The sequence below is a fragment of the Cyprinus carpio genome, chromosome B8 (genome assembly GCF_018340385.1).
Source record: "Cyprinus carpio isolate SPL01 chromosome B8, ASM1834038v1, whole genome shotgun sequence".
In the NCBI taxonomy this organism is placed as follows: domain Eukaryota; kingdom Metazoa; phylum Chordata; class Actinopteri; order Cypriniformes; family Cyprinidae; genus Cyprinus; species Cyprinus carpio.
In genome coordinates this window covers 26,599,018-26,618,356 of record NC_056604.1, presented here as the reverse complement: position 1 = coordinate 26,618,356, position 19,339 = coordinate 26,599,018, and the positions used below count along the sequence as shown (strand labels likewise).

Here is a 19,339-nt window from a genome sequence, read left to right as displayed (position 1 = left end):
GTCTCACTAACACCTCTTCCAACCTAGTTTTCCTTAGAGGTCTCCCATCCAGGTGCTGACCAGGCTCAACCCTGCTTAGCTTCAGTGGGCAACCAGTCTTGGGCTGCAGGGTGATATGGTGCAACCAGCAGGACCTGCTCCTCATCCTCCCTGATCTTGCACAAGTGTAAGTGCAAGAAGGATTCCTGGGAAGCAAACAGGTCTACCTGGGGTTCCCTGAATCGGCTACAAAATTAGCTGGACTGCCTAGGGATGGAGTCTCCATTCTCCCAGAAGGGAAAGCTGTAATGAGTGCTGTACGATTGAGCTCCACCGGAACATGACAGCACACAGCGATTTGAGCCACGTCTGACTCCAAAGGAGAAGCGAGTTGTGACAGGCAACAAGAGCATCTCCCCCCTTGATGGTTGATGTATGCAGCTGTCGCAGTACTGTCCAAGCGAACAAGCACATGCTTGACTGGAACCAGCAAAGAGCAAGCAGTACTTGAGCCCGAATCTGTGTGCCCATTGCATACAGAATCCCAGCCCATCCTGTAGGCATCTGTTGTGACAACAATGTGCCTTGACACTTGCTCCAGGGGCACACTTGCCATATGCCCATATGCCCCAGGAGCCTCTGAAATTGTTTTAGAGGAACCACTGTTCCCTCTGAATCAACTCAGGCAGTTGCTCATTCATGAGGCATGCTGTCATGTTGACCAAGTCCAGCTCCATATCTAGAAAAGAGATGCTCTGCACATGAGAGAGCTTGTTCTTTTCCCAGCTGACTCAAAACCCCAACTGGCTGAGATGCTGATGTACCAAGTCCCTGTGCTCACACAACAGATATCGCAAGTGATCTAATATAAGCCGGTTGTCAAGATAGTAAAGACAGTGCACCCTCCGTGACCTTTGTGAATATGTGGGGAGACAGGGAGAGCCCAAAGAGGAGGACGTTGTACTGATATCTTTGAACTGTCTTCTTGGGTTTAATGAACAATGGGCTGTAAAACCCTGATTTCATCTTGGCTGGAGGGACAGGCTCTATCACATCCTTTATCAAGAGGACTGTGATCTCTGCACATAGGACAGGAGGACAGGGGCATCTCTGTCTGTTATCAATGTAAAGAGGATGCCCCTGAACTTGGGAGGGCGTCTGGTGAATTGAATCGCATAGCCAAATAGATTTGTCCAAATGAGCCAGCGAGACAGGTTGGGGAGCGCTGGCCAAATCCCACAACCTCTTGCATGGCAAAATAATATGTCGCGACTGACAGTGAGGAAGAGTGTCATTCACTGTCTGAAGCCGACACGTCTGGCCCATAGATGAAAGAAACTGCTCTTTTATTGAGAATGTGGGTAGTGAGTGGCCAGCGGCAGAATGGCCATTCTTGGTGATTGTAAGGAATGTCATTGCTAAGGCAAGATGTGCTTATTGACCTCCGTCTGCTGGGCAAAGTCCTCATCAGTGTTGCCAAAGAAGCCCGGACTAGAAAACGGCGGCATCGAGCAAGCAAACTTTGTTGGCATCACACATCTCAGCCAGGTTCAGCCAGAGATCGAGCTCCAAGACTACCATGGTAGACATCACCTGCCCAAGGGACCGCGCCATGACCTTTGTCACTTTTTGCTCTTGCATCAACCCCGGGTCAAAACTACCCTTGCATAGCTTTTTCAGTGCCTTGGACTGGAATGTACATATGCTTGATAGAATATACATATGCTTGATTTTGGCCTACGTGATCTGCTTTGCTGCTGCTAAACAAAATAGAAGGATTTGACTTAGTTAAAACACACACACACACACACACACACACAACAAGGAAAGATGCGTCTATAAGAAAAATTAGAGAAGAGCCATAGCAGATCTCTAAAGGTGGAGCTGGGGAGGAGGAATGAAATAAATGGTTACATTAATTAGGAAATATTTCTGACTGGCTACTAACATGGTGACAGAAGAACCAATTGGCACTTGGATAGAGTTTCATGACTGAACTTGTATTTAATACTGTTGAAAGTGGATGGAGATTTTGAAACACCAGCAGACATCACAGCTCCCCAAATCATCACTGACTTCAGAAACTTCACACTGGACTTCAAGCAGCTCAGATTCTATGCCACCACATACCAACACTAGACCTTGATTTCCAAATAAAATGCAAAATCTACTTTTATCTGAAAAGAAGACTTTGGACCACTTAGCAACAGTCCAATTTTCTTTTTTCTCCTTAGCCCAGGTAAGATGCTTCTGACATTGTTTCTGTTTCAAAAGTGGCTCGGTAACCCTTTTCCTGAAGACGTCTGAGCATGGTGACTTTTGATGCACCCACTCCTTGTGAAGCTCTCCCAAGTGTTTGAATTGGCTTTGCTTGACAGTATTCTCAAGCTTGCTGTCATACCTGTTGCTTGTGCAAATTTTCTTTCCCAATTTCTTCCTTCCAGTCAACTTTGCATTTAATATGCTTTGATACAGCACTCTGTAAACAGCCATCCCTTTCAGTAATGACCTTCTGTAACTTACCCTCTTTGTGAAGGGGGTCAATGATTGTCTTATGGACCATTGCCAAGTGAGCAGTCTTCCTCATTATTGTGGTTTCAAAGAACAAGTGATACCCGGAATTTATACTGAAGGGATGGTCATTTAATGAATGTTTGGAATTTTATGAGCTGTAAGCTCTAATCATCAAAATAATAATAAAAAAATAAAAATAAAAAATAAAATAAAAAAAACCCTTTTGGAATCTGTGATATATATACAGTATAGTAACAATAAAAGGCTTTACCACCAGTTGATGCTTCCTTGCTGAATAAAACTATTAAATTATTTTTCAAAAATCTCACTGACTCCTTTGAACAGTAGTATGTTTCAAAAACATGTAGTGGAAGTTGAACACTTACATTCTCCATGGACACGTTGCTCCCTACAGGGGCCTTTTTCTTTCTTGAGATATTGGGGTTCCAGTGACAAACCAAACTGTCATTCTGAACACTGTAGTTTTTGTGACCAATCAACCAGTAAGTGTTCATTTTTCCTTTTCCCTGAAAACCACAGCAATGTCACATTAAGTTGTTGCATTTTGATGAAATATTACGAAGACAAACCTTTTATTAATCTTCTGTGAAGTCATAACATCAACTCATGATGCAAGAACATACAGATAATCCAACAGGAACATGGTTGTGATTTCAGCGGCTCAGCATAGTACTTTTATAGATCTGATTCTCACCTTTACTTCAATCTCACCACGTAACTGCAGTTCATACGCATTGTCCTTCATGAGTGCCAGGTATGTAGCAGAGCTTGCATGTATCTTCTGTGCTAAAGACCAGATCAAAGAAACGTTAATGTTCCCGTTATGCAAAATGCCCAATGAGCAGAAGCTACACTGGTGCTGAAGTGAAACTCAGACAGTGTTGTTAGCTTAGCCATATGCTAATGCTAAGCTCAGTTTAAAACATACATGTATGGAAGTATATGATGAGGTCTCTATGGTGATGTTGTGAGTAAAAATATTCATGACCTCTACATTGGAGGAACAAAATAGATCAAGATTAAAGACAAGATTAAAAGGCGGCATGTTAACTAGACAGATGAACGTACGCAGGCTAGTGGACTCCATCCGAGAGGCCGTATTGACAGTGTCTCCAAACAAACAGTACCGCGGCATCTTGTACCCAACAATGCCAGCTACACAAGGACCTAGTGGTATGAGAGACATGAAAGACAACACTGTGAATTACTATAAACATATTTATATGTCATATATCAAATAATTTCTTATTTATTATTATTGCCATAGTCTTTATTACAATGCTCACTGTCATTAATAAAACATTGGCAAAATTTTAGAAAGACTGCATTACAACTGTAGCTGATGAAATGACAAATAAGATCAGGGACGTTAATTAGGAAAACAAATTTTAATTTCATGTTGACTTTAAGTTACAGGTCATGTAACTTAACAAAAATGATTCATGTATTCATGTTTTACTCGTTTACTGTGTGGCACCTTTATTATTAATATTTTTGTTTGTGTGTGTGTAAGTTCAGGATACACACACACACACACACACACACACAGACCTGTGTGTATTCCGGCTCGCAGCTGAAGGCGTTTGTTAGGCATGTGAGGTATTGGCACCTGTCTGACCGCAGCCACCAGATCCAGAGACATTTTAGCGATCTCATCTGCATGTCTGTCTCCGTTTCTCTCTGGCAGTCCACTGACCACCATGTATGCGTCTCCTATAGTCTCCACCTGTTTCATTCAAACACAGAAGCTCAGTAAAGACATACTATATGTGTTTAAATCTAGCTGAAGAGTTCTTTATTACAGTACATCAGCATTAAAAATACACCTTTAAACTTTCCTGCTGAAAAACAAAACAAAACAATAGAACCATCAGAAAAAAATTCCAATTGTTTCCACTACAAATACCATTAAAACATTACAAACCATCAACTTTTAACCATTAAAACCATTAAAAATGTTTTTGTTGTTTTGGGACATATTCCATTAGGATTTATTGGATTTAACAAGCCACCAATTACCAGTAGAGAGACTCACAGGGTCCATTACAGTTTCCATTATAACAAGTAAAAGTATTTACTGTCACTTCTGATTAATTTAATCCTTGTTAATCCCTGTTAATTTCTTTAGAAAAAAAAATCTCCTCCCAAATTTTTCTTTAGAATTTTTGTAATACATTATTGGACCAATCAGTATAAGATTAATAAATTTATTTGTTTTTAAGGGTAATGTGAATTTGGAGTCACAATGAAATAATACTACTAATAAAAAAGTTCCTAGAAAATGAATGTAAAAATGTCTGGGAAAATGTTCCTTTGAGCATTGTAAGCATAACTTTAGCATAAGCCAGACATGTTGTGATGATTTGCTTTATGGTAATTCATAGAATGTATGTGTGATTATGAGTGTCAGAGTATGATGATACCTTGTAGACATCATAGGAGTCAATGCGGGTGTCGAAGCACATGTAGAGGTTATTTAGCATCTCAACAACTTGTAGTGGAGTGCAGGAGGCTGATATCGCAGTAAAACCCACAATGTCTGAGAAAAAAATAGTCACCTGGAAAAGAATGTGTGTTAGTTACTTCCTAGACAACATTCAAAGAAAACCACAATATGCTTCACAGATTTCTACATTTTCTTGGCATGCTGCTTTGTAGTTTCATTGACATTGCTGGGGATAAAAACAGACTAACCACTCCCTATATGATATTCATCCACAGGGGAAACTCTGCTCAACTTCATAACAAACTGCAGGATTTGCAGCAGAATTTATTTTTGGAGCACATTAGGTGAAAGTTTAATGCTAAGCACTAGGGATTTGTTCAAATCACTAACCCCAAAGTGCAAGAAATAATAATAATAGCAAGTAATAAATGTAATAAACAAGTAATAAACTGCTAATAAATGTAATCTGCTATGAATCTGAAGTGAGTTATGTTTACTGACCTTACACAGCACACACTGTTAAACATGGTAACATAAAGAGCTATTTCTACCTAATTTAATGCATACAAATGAGTTTGTTGTTATAAATTAATACATTCAGTGATTTGACTCAAATAACACTAGTTATTATAGATGTTACCTTTTTTTCTGTGTAGATATTGTGTCGCTATTACTCGTTCTGCTACATAAGACTATTTTTCTTGAAAAAATCTAGTTTCAAGTGCACTAAATCTAAGGGAGCAGGCTTCAGGTGCACAGATTGCTCTTACAGACATGTGTCATTTAACCCAATCCCTCATGAGCTGTTTTATCTCCTGATGAATATGGAATACCATAATTACAGGCAATTACTACAACAAAAAGAACAAACAGAATGGCAGCATGTGCGCTTTCCTGACACTGCCATCTTACCAACATCCCTAATGAATATGCTTGTCTTTTCAGACTTGAGTTTGATTTGTTAAAATGGAATGCTGGAAGACAACAACATTTCTTCTGTTTTAGGATATCATATAGAAAACTATATGCAGAAACAGGAAGCTTATAACCATGTACCTTCTCATAACTCTCAGCCTCTACGTGTTTGTGTTGGCGTAGCTGCTTGGCCACAGATTTGGGCAGCATCTGATGAAGGAGATCTTCTGCAAGACGTCGTTCTCTCTTCAGGTCTTCTGTCTTCTCCCTGAGGCTCTGAGCGTAGTCCTGGATCCATTCTGTCATTTGTTTGAAGGAGAGCAGCACTATGGGGTAAATGAGACAGGCGATGGTGAGCAGGCAGATCTTCAGACTGATGCTGGACGAGATGTCTCTGGATTTCAGTTTCAGAGCCCATCCGGCTCTGGCGTGAAAACATCTCAGCGTGTTCTCCAAGGCCAGCATCAACTCTGTGGATCCACTGGAAGTTGTGGCAGTAGAGGAGATTAAATCTTTTATATTACTCCGGTTTAGCTCTAAATCAGTGCTTTCCATCCAACAGTAATGGAGGTTTTCAGACATGTCTTTTATGACTGACATGACTGTTGTTGCATGCCATATTTCATCTCCTTTCTTTTCACCTGTTATCCAGCGATAGTTCAACTCCTGGACAGTTAAAAGCAGTTTCAGAGCAAGGACATCTGTCCAGTCTGTGTTGTGTTTGAGGAAACCAATGTCAACATCTCCGACGCCCCATGTGTTTAATATCTTCTCAATTGCTAGAGTAAAAACTGTGGTTTCATTAGTATCCATTAACTCACCTCTCCATGTAGCATTGAGAAACTCTGAAAGGTTGGATTGAAGATGTTCACAAAACTCAAGTATCTCAACACCACAGGGCTGACCCAAACTGTCCATATCAGTACTAGAACAACAACGATTAACTGTGAGCATTACCAAGGACCAGGAGCTGGGAAACTGTTCTTGCTTGACATTATAAACTGCATTCTGTCTTGCTGAACTGAGGTTTCTTAATGTTTGGAGCTCCATAACGAGTCTGAGCGTAACTTTTGTCCTACAGGATGTAAGCTCTTTAAGTGAAGCTTCAGTGGCTTGCCATTGAGCCAAAGATGGGTTGAAGTCCATGGTCACAGCAGAGAGAAGAGCGAGGAAAGAGATGACACAAGCAATCAGGATTCTGCGAACAGTACGGCTGCGACTGCCACAACTGAGTAAAGACAGCCTGTGAAAAGAGCGCAAACAAAACTTGTCATGTATGGTGAGTATTTAAGTATTTTACTTCATGGTTGTGGAACCTCAGTGGAACATGTTTATATATTGATGAACTACACCAGTTCTGCAGTTCTGCATTTTAAATGTAACTTAGGTTTCTAATACTCAACCACAACCTGAAATAAAATTAAGCAGACAATTCGGAGTCCTGTTTGTTAATATGAGTTAACAAACATGTGTAGTTAACAGACATAACTTAAAACCAGATCTATTAATAATTCCCTTTGTAGCTTTAAATTCAGAGAGTATCCGTTTTATACAAGCTAAAAAAGAAAAAGAAAAAAAGAAGAAAAAAAACAGCAGATTGTCACACCATATCAACAAATATTAACGTAATTGACATTATATACTAACATTAAACACTTTTTAATCATTTAGCTAAATGACTGCTTGTTACTACAATTATTATTATTATTATTATTATTATTATTATTATTATTATTATTATTTTAAATAAATAAATACTGTAACTGTTTGTTACCTGCAAACGTCACATTCTGTTTGTGGCTCTTCTTTGTTTCGGGGTGAGATCTTCTTTCGAGCTTTATGTCTCCGGCTGTTGATTTTAGTTAAAGTGTCTTTCAGAGAGGCCGATGACAGGGTCCCAGAGGCGACACAACCCTTTTTCGTGTACTCCAGTGATGACATGAGATCAAACTACTTTAACCTAAGTCTCTTGAGTCAATATCCGAATCAAACGCTATAATATCATATCTGACCGTCCTCTTTTCCCGGAAATAAGCTCATCGTGTGTGTGTGTGTGTGTGTGTGTGTGTGTGCTCGTCTTTTATGTGCAGTTTGATGCAATATGTGACGTAGTTTTAATTGCAGGTAAAGTAAAATGGTTGCTACAGACAGAGACTATTTGTTTAATAATAATACAAAAAATAAAATAAAAAATTAAATAAATATCACGTGTAGAGTACATTTTGTTTCTGTAATGAACATTTAAATAATGTTTTCGTTTCTTTTATTCATCTTTGTTCACACTTTATTTCCTCGCGCTCGTTACGAAATTATTCATCACTATTCGTTTAAACATCCGCAAACCTGTACACGGAGATATAATTCATAAACACTGAACATTAAACATTCATAAACAACTACTTTAAACAGAAAAAACAAATTAAAGAAAAAATTTTAAATTAAAAAAGATAATAAATAATCTATCTATCTATATATCTATCTATATATCGATATATCAATCTATCTATCTATCTATCTATCTATCTATCTATCTATCTATCTATCTATCTATCTATCTATAAATGCTTTACGTGTCGTGCATCTTTCTGGAATAAAATCAAAGGCTATTATGTGTTAATGACAGGTAGACCTTAAACACTGCAAACGCGTACCCTGTGGTCAAATACATTAAATAGGGATATGCTATATTCATATTAGTAAAAGTTCAACATTTATACTTAGCAAATTTTATGGTTTAAGTAAATTACTTTTATTTTCTTAAGTAGGCTAAAATAGTCGCTTAACGAGGGCGACTTCAGTTTGCACCTGCAATATATTAAAATGACCTTGCTCTGGAAAATATGAATTCTCCTTTTCACTTGAATGGCCTGTAAATGTAAATACGAAAGAGAACAGGTTTTTATTGAAAACCGAAATTAAGTGATATATTTATTCAAATCAACCAAGAGAATCCTTTAAGGCTAAGCACAAACATGAAAATAAATAAATTAATTTTTTAGTAATTGTATTAAAATGCAGTTTTATGCTTATTACACCACACAAACGCTGTTATCATTACATCTAAATCTCTTGGTTATGGTTTATATATATATATATATATATATATATATATATATATATATATATATATATATATATATATATAGATATATATATATATATATATATCTGTGTTTTTTTTTGACACAAACAAGAGTATCTTTGACACAAACAAGAGTAACTTTAAAGGTTCTCAGAGGTGAGCGCAAATCAAAATCTAACAATCTGAACGAGAAACTGTGTGAAAGTGACACATTCAGTAAAGCGCCACTAGTGGCTGATAGACAGACACCGACACTGCCATGCATGCTTTTTATGATGTCTTTGGATTTCACACAGATACATTTGAAGCAGATTGAAAGGTAATGACGATATTTTCCTCTTTTATCTCTTTAATCTTTCTATTGAAGCTTATATGTCATAGGATAGCCTATGTTAGTCGACACATCAAAATAGGTGTGCTTTAAAGGAATAGCTATTATTTACTCACTTACATCACTTACTCATGTTCAGATTCTTCTGTTGTGTTCAGAAGAAAGAAAGGCTACAGGTTTGAAACATCTTGAAGGTAAATAAATGATGACAATTTGGGTGAACTTTCCCTTTTAAGAATGGCAAAATATTATTGAAACAATAATTTAATGCATTTTAAACTAAATCTTTTAATCTGATGTTATTAAAAATCACGTTTTCTTGTATTAAAACCTAGTCATGAAAGTGTAAGTAGACTTTTATTTCTTTAAGATTATTCTATGCACAAGAACGGGTTATTTAAATAACAAAATCTAGTGAAGTTATACGTTTTAACACGTTACATGAGACTACAGCTGTCGGTGGCACTTTGATACATTTGGCCCTCTAGCGGTTGATGAATAAAACTACAAGTCAGTTGCGGAGGAACACTGTTTGAGTTGTGTTTAGGCTGCGCGGATGAATCTGATTTCGCACTGAGGCGAAGAAGCTCACAGGTGATTGACTTACATGCATCCCCCAATAACAGATATAAGAAGAAAAAAAAAAAAAGTAAATAAAAAGTTTATTTATTTATGAGCAAATAAGTAGGCTAGTTTGTATTTGGCTGTTGTTTTGTCTTGTTGAACGTTTTAACGTAGCCTACAAAAGTTTGGCAGTGCAGAGAATCAGGTGTGTGTGGTTTGTGCTGGAGCTAAACTCTGCAGAGAGTGGATTTAAAGGGCCAGAGCTGAGAGCCCCTGCGATGGCTGGGCTATTGATAGGCAAATAGACCAAAGTGGTAACCTTTTGGAGACTTACAATTTTACATGAGCTATTTTGTGTTATTGTCAACTAAATTTCATTCAGAAATGAATGAAGTGACAGTGGCTAGTCATCCGGGTATTTTATTTATTTATTTATTTATTGTGAATTGGAGTAGGCCTGTGGCTTATTCTTTTGAATATTATATTTAACAGATAGCTTTAATCTTAACATTATTACATTTCGTTGCATTGTTTCAGTATAATTAGCTTCAGAGTACGTTATTTATAATCCTTCGCTTTATCTTTTGTTGCTCAAGTCTTTTTTTATATATTATGTCTCAGTTTGTATCTCAGTGTTTTACAGTTTTATAGATAAAATGTGTTATTATTATTATTATTATTATTATTATTATTATTATTATTATTATTATTATCATTATTATTATTATTATTAATAAATACAATTTACCTTCAGTCAAAGAAATGAAAATGTAATTTTAGACGACAAAAATAATGTATCAATCTCTAAAATACAAAGTGTTCTGGCGACACCTAGTGGATAATATTTTGGGAGAGGTAAATTAATAAAAATGTGAACTCTTCAAACAAAGCTATTGAGACCATCACTGAAATGTCTCACTTGTCTTTTACTAGAATCAAATACACTTTATATGAGAATCAGTTTTCTCATAGAGAACCCTGTTACAATAACAATAAATAAATCCAAGTCTTTAAAATGGAGTGAAGTAAAAGTTTGTGGTCAGATAGAAAAAAATAGACCTTTTTGAGACACAAAGCCATTATTGAAGGCCATAATTTCATTACTGAATTTAATATTCATATGCTGTTATTTATTTATTATTTAATGAACAAATTATACATTTCTTTTATCATCATTCATCATATAGAGCATTTAGTCTGAATTCTGTTGCTATTGTGGCATCTCATCGATTATATTTGATTGATGTCATATTTTATTTAATTGATGTCATCATTATCCAGTTATTCTACATCATTGTCAAATTAATACAATTTACAAAGAATATTTGATTTAGCATTTTGCATTAATGACACCCGTTACAAGACAATTAAAATGATGTCAGACGTATTTTATATATTCTGCAAAAATCAGATGATATCTGGCATAAGAGCTTCTTGCCCCATTTTTGTTTATTTCACTAATGAAGAGAAAAAGCATATAAAGAATGATTTTGCTTGATATTATTAAGAGCATTATTATTATTAAGGGCTAAACTTATATCTAAATGTTATAATTCAGCAGTAAATGAAAAGCTCACTATAAGATAATACACGGTTCTGTAAATCCTTTACTTTTTTGGTGACTAATTTAATGTCTGTTAAAAAAAAAAAAAAAGAAAAACATGCTAGTTGCATTGCATATTTCTCATATATAAAGTTCAAAGTTTCCATTGTTTGTCTAGATATCTCATTTCCGCAAACAACTGGCATCCTCATTAACACAGACATCTACAGTAAATCATTCCAATGAACAAAAAACAGCATTCATATAAAAAGCACACAGGTTTTTATTGCATATCAATTTCATGTATAAATTCTTCATAGCATTGGAAAGATTACATTTGGTATACATATCTATTCTACAGAATTAACATCAGAATCATGTGTTTTCCATGAAATTGCTCTAAAGTACATCCTCAGTAATCACAAGCATCAAAAAGAACTTCAGAATTTTCAGTAATATTCTACAATCCTTACATTTTGTCATTATTTCTCTCCCACAAGCATATTGTTCAGTTCAATAACCATCTGCCCATAGTATTTAAGGCAGCGACAGGACTTAAAGTCAAACCTACTAACCTAACCACATGTACAATAAGTGCATCTACAAGTTCATTTTTTTTTTCTTTTTAATTTAAGATACACATTTCACAAATGGACACCATTATGACCTCTAAAACACAAGTCATGCACAATATTTTTAATAAACATAACAGAAGCAATATACAACTCATATCCAAATGAAACAAGCACCATCTATTTTCAAACCCATGTTTAAAATGAATTTTCAGACATATCAATGTCTATTTTTTTTCTTTTGAAATACTATACACTTTTTTTCTCTCTTTTTTCTTTAGAGAAACCACATTATCTATGGTTTTTGAAATGGTATGTTTGTTTGCAATGTAACAGTGGGCCACGGACATCTGCATTGTTCATTTTTTGACCATTTTCCATGATGATTTGAACAGTGTGGGTCAATTTCTTCACCTACAGCGCTTGCTAAGTACAGTAGTATGTGACATGACTTCTCCATACTCTCAATCCCAATACATCCCCAGCAATCCTATGCATCAAACCGGCTTTTTACTCAAGGGTTTGAGTAAATGATATAGTGAGGAGATACAGAATGAGATAGATAAGATTACACAGAGTTTTTACACAGCGTTATCAAAGCAGATGGATTCCCCGTGAAAGGCCAGTCAAGTCCATCGTGCCTGGTTTGTGTTCGCAGTGAAAACACAATATTTCTAATGTTCAAAACCAACAAGTTTTTCTAACAACGCTTGAATGTATTTTTTTCTGTTTTTATTTGAAAGCATCTGATAAAAATGCCTGTTTGACCCAAGAGTTAAAGTGCTTGTTAAAACCAGCCTTGCTTAGAAAATTTAATTAAAATCAGTACTAAGATGTAAAGGAAAGTATGAACTAGGCAGACAGGGGCATGTGTTCGATTTAAGTGCTGATTTCAGAGAGTCTTTAAACATCCAGAAAGAAGTGAGGAGAGTATGAGTTCCTGACCAAAAAGACATTCAATCCCAAAAGGTAAGTCTGACTCCTAACCTACATATTTAATCTACTCTACACATTCATGATATGCATTCAGCTGTTTACGATTCATTCGCTGGCTTCACAGTTCAGGAGTTGGATGAGGACTCATGGATTTGGGAATCTCTTGTGAATGAATGAATGAATTGCTTGCTTATGGTGTCTCTTCTGGGATGCATAATATTAAGCATCAGAATTACGTAGAATTTGATATGATATTTAGGACTGGCTGATGTATATGGCTCTTCCCAAACAAATGTAACATTGAAAACATGCGATTTGAACCCAGAGATACACTGTCGACCCATTTCCTTTATGAAGATGCTTAAAATGTGTAAAAATGTCAACATATAATGCCCCTCTATTGAGTTACCTGATATTGTCAAAAAGTTTATTTTTTTTCTTGCCTACTTTTCTAAATGGTTCAACAGATGGATTATAAAGCAGACTTCATGATTATGTGCTCATAATATAAATGCATTCTTTTGTAATTCAGATTTTGGCAACTTGCTTCTTTACGAAGAGCTTGAACAATTCTGAATTTCCATGATATTTCAGTAATTTCATTCCTTCAAACGAGTGGGTAAGTCACTTTTTCTTCATTTTTCATTAATCAAAAAAAAAAAAAAAAAAAAAAAAAAATTCTAAATAAATACAACACAAACACTCATCAATGTAAGTAACAACAACAGAAAAAGAAAAAATCCTACCAACAGTGGAGGCGACCACTCGGGGAAATGATTGTCAAAGAAAAACGGGGATTATTTGGCACACAACGCTCTCTGCTACCAATGGTTAACTTAGTTTGTACATCATACAACAATATTGTACAAATTTGGTCCTTCACTAAGAATTATATTAACATTTAAGCACAGATGTGCTTAAAAAGAAACAATACTGTTTACCGAAGAACAATTCACATAGAAAAAAAAAATCATATTACTGAATGCAAGAAAAAGAGAAAAGTTTTCCAATTGCCCCACTGGAGAATAATTTAACTCTTAAAAAAACTAAATTTCAGTTGGGACTAAAGAGCTAAGATACTTACCATAACAACAATAATTACAATGACCGTGATGCGTGATTTATCCTATGAAGATCTGGCTGGGGATGAGACAAGATCCTGCAGCCCAACACAAATCTCAGAGGTTTCCCAGTGACTTCCAGCATTTGCTTTTTGAGACAGTGGCTTAGAAACTGCATTGAGCCTTCAGGGGAAAGTTAGCATGCTAGTTGTGGGCTAGACTTAAGTGCTTCTATTGCCATTGGAAATCAATGTTGATGTCTACCGTAATGATCTACTGTAAGACTTCGGCTGTGAGTTAATAGAAAGGAAACCTTGGTACAGCGCTGTAGAAAATCAACGTGAGAATGGAATGGTGTGTAGAAACGGTGCAAACCTCCAGCTGAAGAAACACTCAACTACTCTGTCCACTCAAGCCTTCCTGGGCTTCTCCGAGAAGACCCTTGAGAGCAGTCTCTATGAAATGCATATCATTGAAAATGAGGTGGAGAGGTGATTCCAGAGTCATTCGAATGCATGGCTGCCTCTTGAATCAGCGGATGAGGAGGGAACGTCACTATAGTGGCTAGTTGCAGACAGGAAAGATGCTGGGATTCGCTGATTTCCTTCACGGTTCCTCTCCCGTCTGTGTTTCACTCAACAGTACGTTCTCCTTCTTGCACGCATAGTGGTGGTTCGTCTACTGTGGCATTGCTGGCCTTCACGAGCTCTTGTTGACGCATCTTCATGTTGGTCTCTTGCCCTCTCCTCCTTTCTCCCTCCATCTCTCGCTTGTCTTGTTGGTGTTCTCAGATGTTGTTGAGGGGGTGAAAGGAGCTCGTCTCCGACGGCCCTCCTCCCATGTTGAGCCAGGCATCCAAGGAGTTCTGGGAGGATGAATGCAGATTGGTGTTCTCAGACAGAGAGAGCATCATTGCATAAGCCTGGATGGAGAAAAGGAGGACAGTTCAATGGCAAAGCCAAAACAGTCATCATCTGTTATCAAGGGTTTGTGCACTTCAGAATTAGCATGTACTGTACTCATAAATAGACAATTTATCAGTCATTATTTACTCTTTCCAAATCCGCATGCATGTTATTCTGAGCTGCTTACTGAATGCTCAACAGAAAACAAGATAACAGCATTTGGATTCAGAAACAATGCACAATAAACTAGAAATTATTGAAACTATTTCATATACGTATGAGTTCTTAAAATACAAGGAGGAATTCCAAAGCTGACTTTTTCCTGTCACAATATTAAAGGACAACCATTAACTTGTATGTAAGATACACACATATAAGACATGTAACAATCCACATGAAATGTTGAGACCAGAGGACAGTATAAAGTTTTAAATACAAGAAAATGAAACAGAAAGATAATAGTGTTAGTTATGTTAATGGAATTCAGTTAATATTTTTATTTTTTTATCAATGTTGAACATTGAAAATGTTATTTCTAAAATAAAATATGACAATGATTAGGCATCGCTTTTGCAGGAATCCCCAACCGTTTCAGTCAAAAATTGCACATTTTAAATCTCAATTTCAAAGAAACCTTAACCTTTTCGTAAATGTACTTAATTTTTGTGTATGTGTGTTTATACTAATTATAATATATAAACTAAATATTAGTAGTCGAGTTGAGTATATTATTAGCATGTGTATATACTATAATTTACTTGAAGTACCCCTCATATTTTAAAATGAATATTTTAATAATTAAGTATCACATTTGCATGTTCAAAGTACTCTGACATTGGTTAATGGTCAAATGACATGCAATAAATTGAATTGAATTTTATGATTTAATTACTTATTACACAAACCCCAGTTTAAGAAACCTTGATGTAATGTAAAGTTTAATGCACGTCATGTTGTCAATAACAATGAATGGGATATATTTTCATTCTCTTTTAATTTTTATATCAATATGGTACCAAATTATCCTATTTAAATCTATGGGATAAAGGAGTAATCTAAAAAAAAAAAAAAGTAGTCTTATTAAGTAGTCTGATAGTCTAAAATGTGTAATAATTACGTCACTATCTACAATTTTTATCATGTAATTTGGAATCAGTAACAGACTACAATTTGTTCCTATTTAGCTCAAACAAACAAACAAAAAAAACTAAATCTATTATTATTCATTATAGTATACATATGCTAATATATATATATATATATATATATATATATATATATATATATATATATATATATATATAAAATATATAAAATTATATAAAATTATATATTATTATTATTATTTTTTTTTTTTACATTTCTGTCACAGTCTACCACAAAACCCCTGGTCGGGAAGCTCTTTTTTTTTTTTTTTGTCCATATTCATAATATGCTCTTTGACTCTCTTTCCTTCTCTTGATGCTTGTGTGACAGCAGCGTGGTAGCAGCTCTCTGGAGCAGGTACGGTCACATACCTGTGTTTTAGCCTGCCTGAAAAGTGTTTCTTTCAGCGCCTCCGACTCTACCGAGGTGCTAAAAATGTCTTTAATGTCATAGGGCTCCTCGCCAGCCTTATGGAACTCCAGGGCTTTGGGGAAACCAGCCAGAGGTTCCAGATCTAATAGGCCTGCTTCCTCCTCAATACACCTGTACCGGGATAGGGAGGGGTGTGGAGAGGGGAGGGACCCTCAGTTAGCCCAACAACCGCAATCTAAATATCGGAACTGGATGCATTTGAGGAGCATGCAGTGGATGAGATGGTGGCAGAGCATGGAAGATATAAGTGGTCATCACACTAGCGGACGGAAGCACAAAACGAATGGACATTCAAGTTCAAGAACTCTGTCCGTCTCTCTGTCCATGCAGAACTGAACAAGATGCTGGGAAAAACGGAATAAGCCTGCATTGCATTTGAATAAAACATCCCACGAAATACTGATCACTGAAACATTCCAGTGGCATTCCAGCAGAAATTCTATTTAGGATGAGGACAGTGAGGGAGAGGACAGAAATGCAATTTTTTAATTCTTTTGAATCGTATGGGTGCAAAATTGATTGTTTTCTTTGTTTTGGCAAGGCAAAGTTTCAATGATTAAACAGACAGATGACTAGATGCTGATTAGTTGTGTTAGTTTAAGATGACTGACAGACAATGAGGGATCACAGCAGCAAACATTATGTGAAACAATGAATGTCGATTCAACAACATCTAACGGCTACACTGGGTCACATCGAGCAGTGTTCCACAGACACTCTGTCCCACAATCTGGTGAGCTGCCTTGCTGTCTGTTTAGGGAACTTCCTTCCTTATGCAGCATTCTGAATTGATTTAGAACATGCAACATACAGTAGGCAGAAACTCAGCATTCTGGGATTGCCTGCTTTATCAAAGATACGTATAGTTATGCCTTCAGGAACAGGCTTTTTTTTCAATGTAAGTGCACCTGTGCAGCTCACTGGGTTTTGGAACAGATCTGTAGTGTTGAATGCCCATTATACTTCTGATGTTATATACGATCAAAACGTCTGATCTTAAATAAACATTCAACCAAAACTGAATCCGTTTCGCTTTATAAAATGTAAATTTACAAGATTATAAGTAAGCCAAAAGTTTGGAATAATTACTTTTCTTTTTTCTCTCATCTTACAAATGCTGCATTTATTTAATCAGAAATACAGCAAAAACTATTTCAAAAAATAAAATTTTAAATAGTGCTCTCAAACGATTAATCGTGTCCAAAATAAAAGTTTTTGTTTACATAATATATGAGTGTGTACTGTGTATATTTATTATGTATATATAAATACACACACATGTATGTATATATTTAAGAAAAGTATGCTATGCTTATATATTAAATATATTTATGTATAATATAAAATATAATAAATATATACTGTATATGTGTGTATTAACATATACATAAATAAACTACACATGCATACAGTATGTAAACAAAAACTTTTATTTTGGATGCAATTAATGGTTTGACAGCACTCATTTTAATATATTTTACAGTAACATGATCCTTTAGAAATCATATCAATAATCAAATATTCATTATTATTATTATAATTATCATCAATGTTGAAAAAAGCTGTGCTGCATACTTTTGTGGAAATCATGATACTTCTTTAGTATTTTGATGAAGTTTCACAGAATTTATTTGAGATAGAAATCTTTTGTATCATGCCTTTACTGTCAATTTTGATCAATTTAATGCACCCTTGTTGAACAAAAAAAATATCACAGGAATAAATTATCATTATACATTTAATTTTATATCAATTCTAAAAAATATGAATAAATTAATAAATACATGATGGTAGAAACGTTCTTTTAAATGGTAATAAATCATAATATTACTGTTTTACTGTATTTTTGATTTTAAAAAAAAGCATCCTTGAGAGCATAAGAGACTTCTTTCAGCAACAAACATTTTTATTTTTTGTTATTTCGAATTTTTGACTACTAGTGTACATACAGTTTATATACATATTATCAAAAAGTCATATTGCAAATTTAATGAATGATAAATAATATAGCTTACACTACTCATACTAATTTCTTAAAGTCAACATGAGATCAGAATTAATGTTTTAATTGCTTGATTATATTGGTTCTTCTTCTTTCTTTCTTTTTTTTTTTTTTATTTTATTTTACGTTGCAGTAAAATTTAATTGAAAAATGTGACTTTGACATATAATAGAAAGGTAGGATTAGAACTGTGTATCTTTTGCAAGCCTGTTTAAGCTCTTCTCCAGGTGTGTTTGGCTGACCTGCGCGTGTGTTCGTAAGACATAGGGAGAGCGGTCGGCTCCTCGTCCTCGTCGTAGGTGCCCTGCACCATAGTGGCGGGAGAAACCGTCTCGTCCTGTGACTTTTCTGTCAACGAGCCTTCCTCGTCTTCATCATCTCCCTCCATCTCCTCATCCTCCTCCGCCAGTTTTGAGGTGGTGTGAGCGTGAGGCTGTTCCTCCTCCGTCAACTCTGATCTGTGATGCAAACAGTCGTCATTTTATTTTACATATGACCATTTTCATCATCATTTTGATGCTTTGAATTCAACAAGTTGATTTTACTACTGTACTTTTAACATCTCTATATGTAAACAACATCTGTTAATACTGGAGAAGCTCTTTGCAAACAAAATGAGTATAATTTGAATACTTGGATTTTGAATACTAAATATTTGCTGAAAGGTCACAGCAAAAATCTTTTTTCTTAATCAGCATTTTTGTCATGACAAATCCAAAATATGTTTTCAGATAATCCGAAATCTGATTTTTTTTTTTTTTTTTTTTTTAATGTAAATTTAACTCATTTTAATGATCCTTAGAAGTTCCACTGAAAAACAGAACCAACATTGAAAATGAATGAAAGGAAATTATTTTTTGCAATGTGATTTCTGAATTTCTTAAATTCCA

At 35.4% G+C, this 19,339-nt stretch overlaps 2 protein-coding genes across 9 annotated transcripts in view; both read right to left on the bottom strand.

Moving 5' to 3' along the window:
- Positions 1-202: 202 nt before the first annotated feature.
- On the bottom strand, positions 203-7,305 carry LOC122138164. Its single transcript, XM_042729113.1, has 7 exons — positions 6,017-7,305; positions 4,938-5,072; positions 4,066-4,240; positions 3,583-3,681; positions 3,209-3,300; positions 2,765-3,020; positions 203-543 (listed from the first exon to the last, which is right to left on the bottom strand). The coding sequence occupies exons 1-7, from the start codon at positions 7,019-7,021 to the stop codon at positions 203-205; spliced, it is 2,103 nt and encodes a 700-aa protein (XP_042585047.1). The 5' UTR covers positions 7,022-7,305.
- Positions 7,306-11,660: 4,355 nt separating this feature from the next.
- LOC109094669 (histone-lysine N-methyltransferase PRDM16-like) overlaps positions 11,661-19,339 on the bottom strand; it is a 221,913-nt gene continuing 214,234 nt past the window's right edge. For 7 of the 8 annotated variants that reach the window (XM_042730294.1, XM_042730295.1, XM_042730297.1 and 4 more), the window contains 3 exons: positions 18,692-18,907; positions 16,387-16,558; positions 11,661-14,886 (listed from right to left, as the gene is read on the bottom strand). In XM_042730294.1, the coding sequence (XP_042586228.1) occupies positions 14,752-14,886; positions 16,387-16,558; positions 18,692-18,907 (523 nt within the window). In that variant the 3' untranslated portion in view covers positions 11,661-14,751. The remainder of the gene's footprint in view (positions 14,887-16,386; positions 16,559-18,691; positions 18,908-19,339) is intronic. The other variant, XM_042730300.1, reaches the window with a different exon arrangement.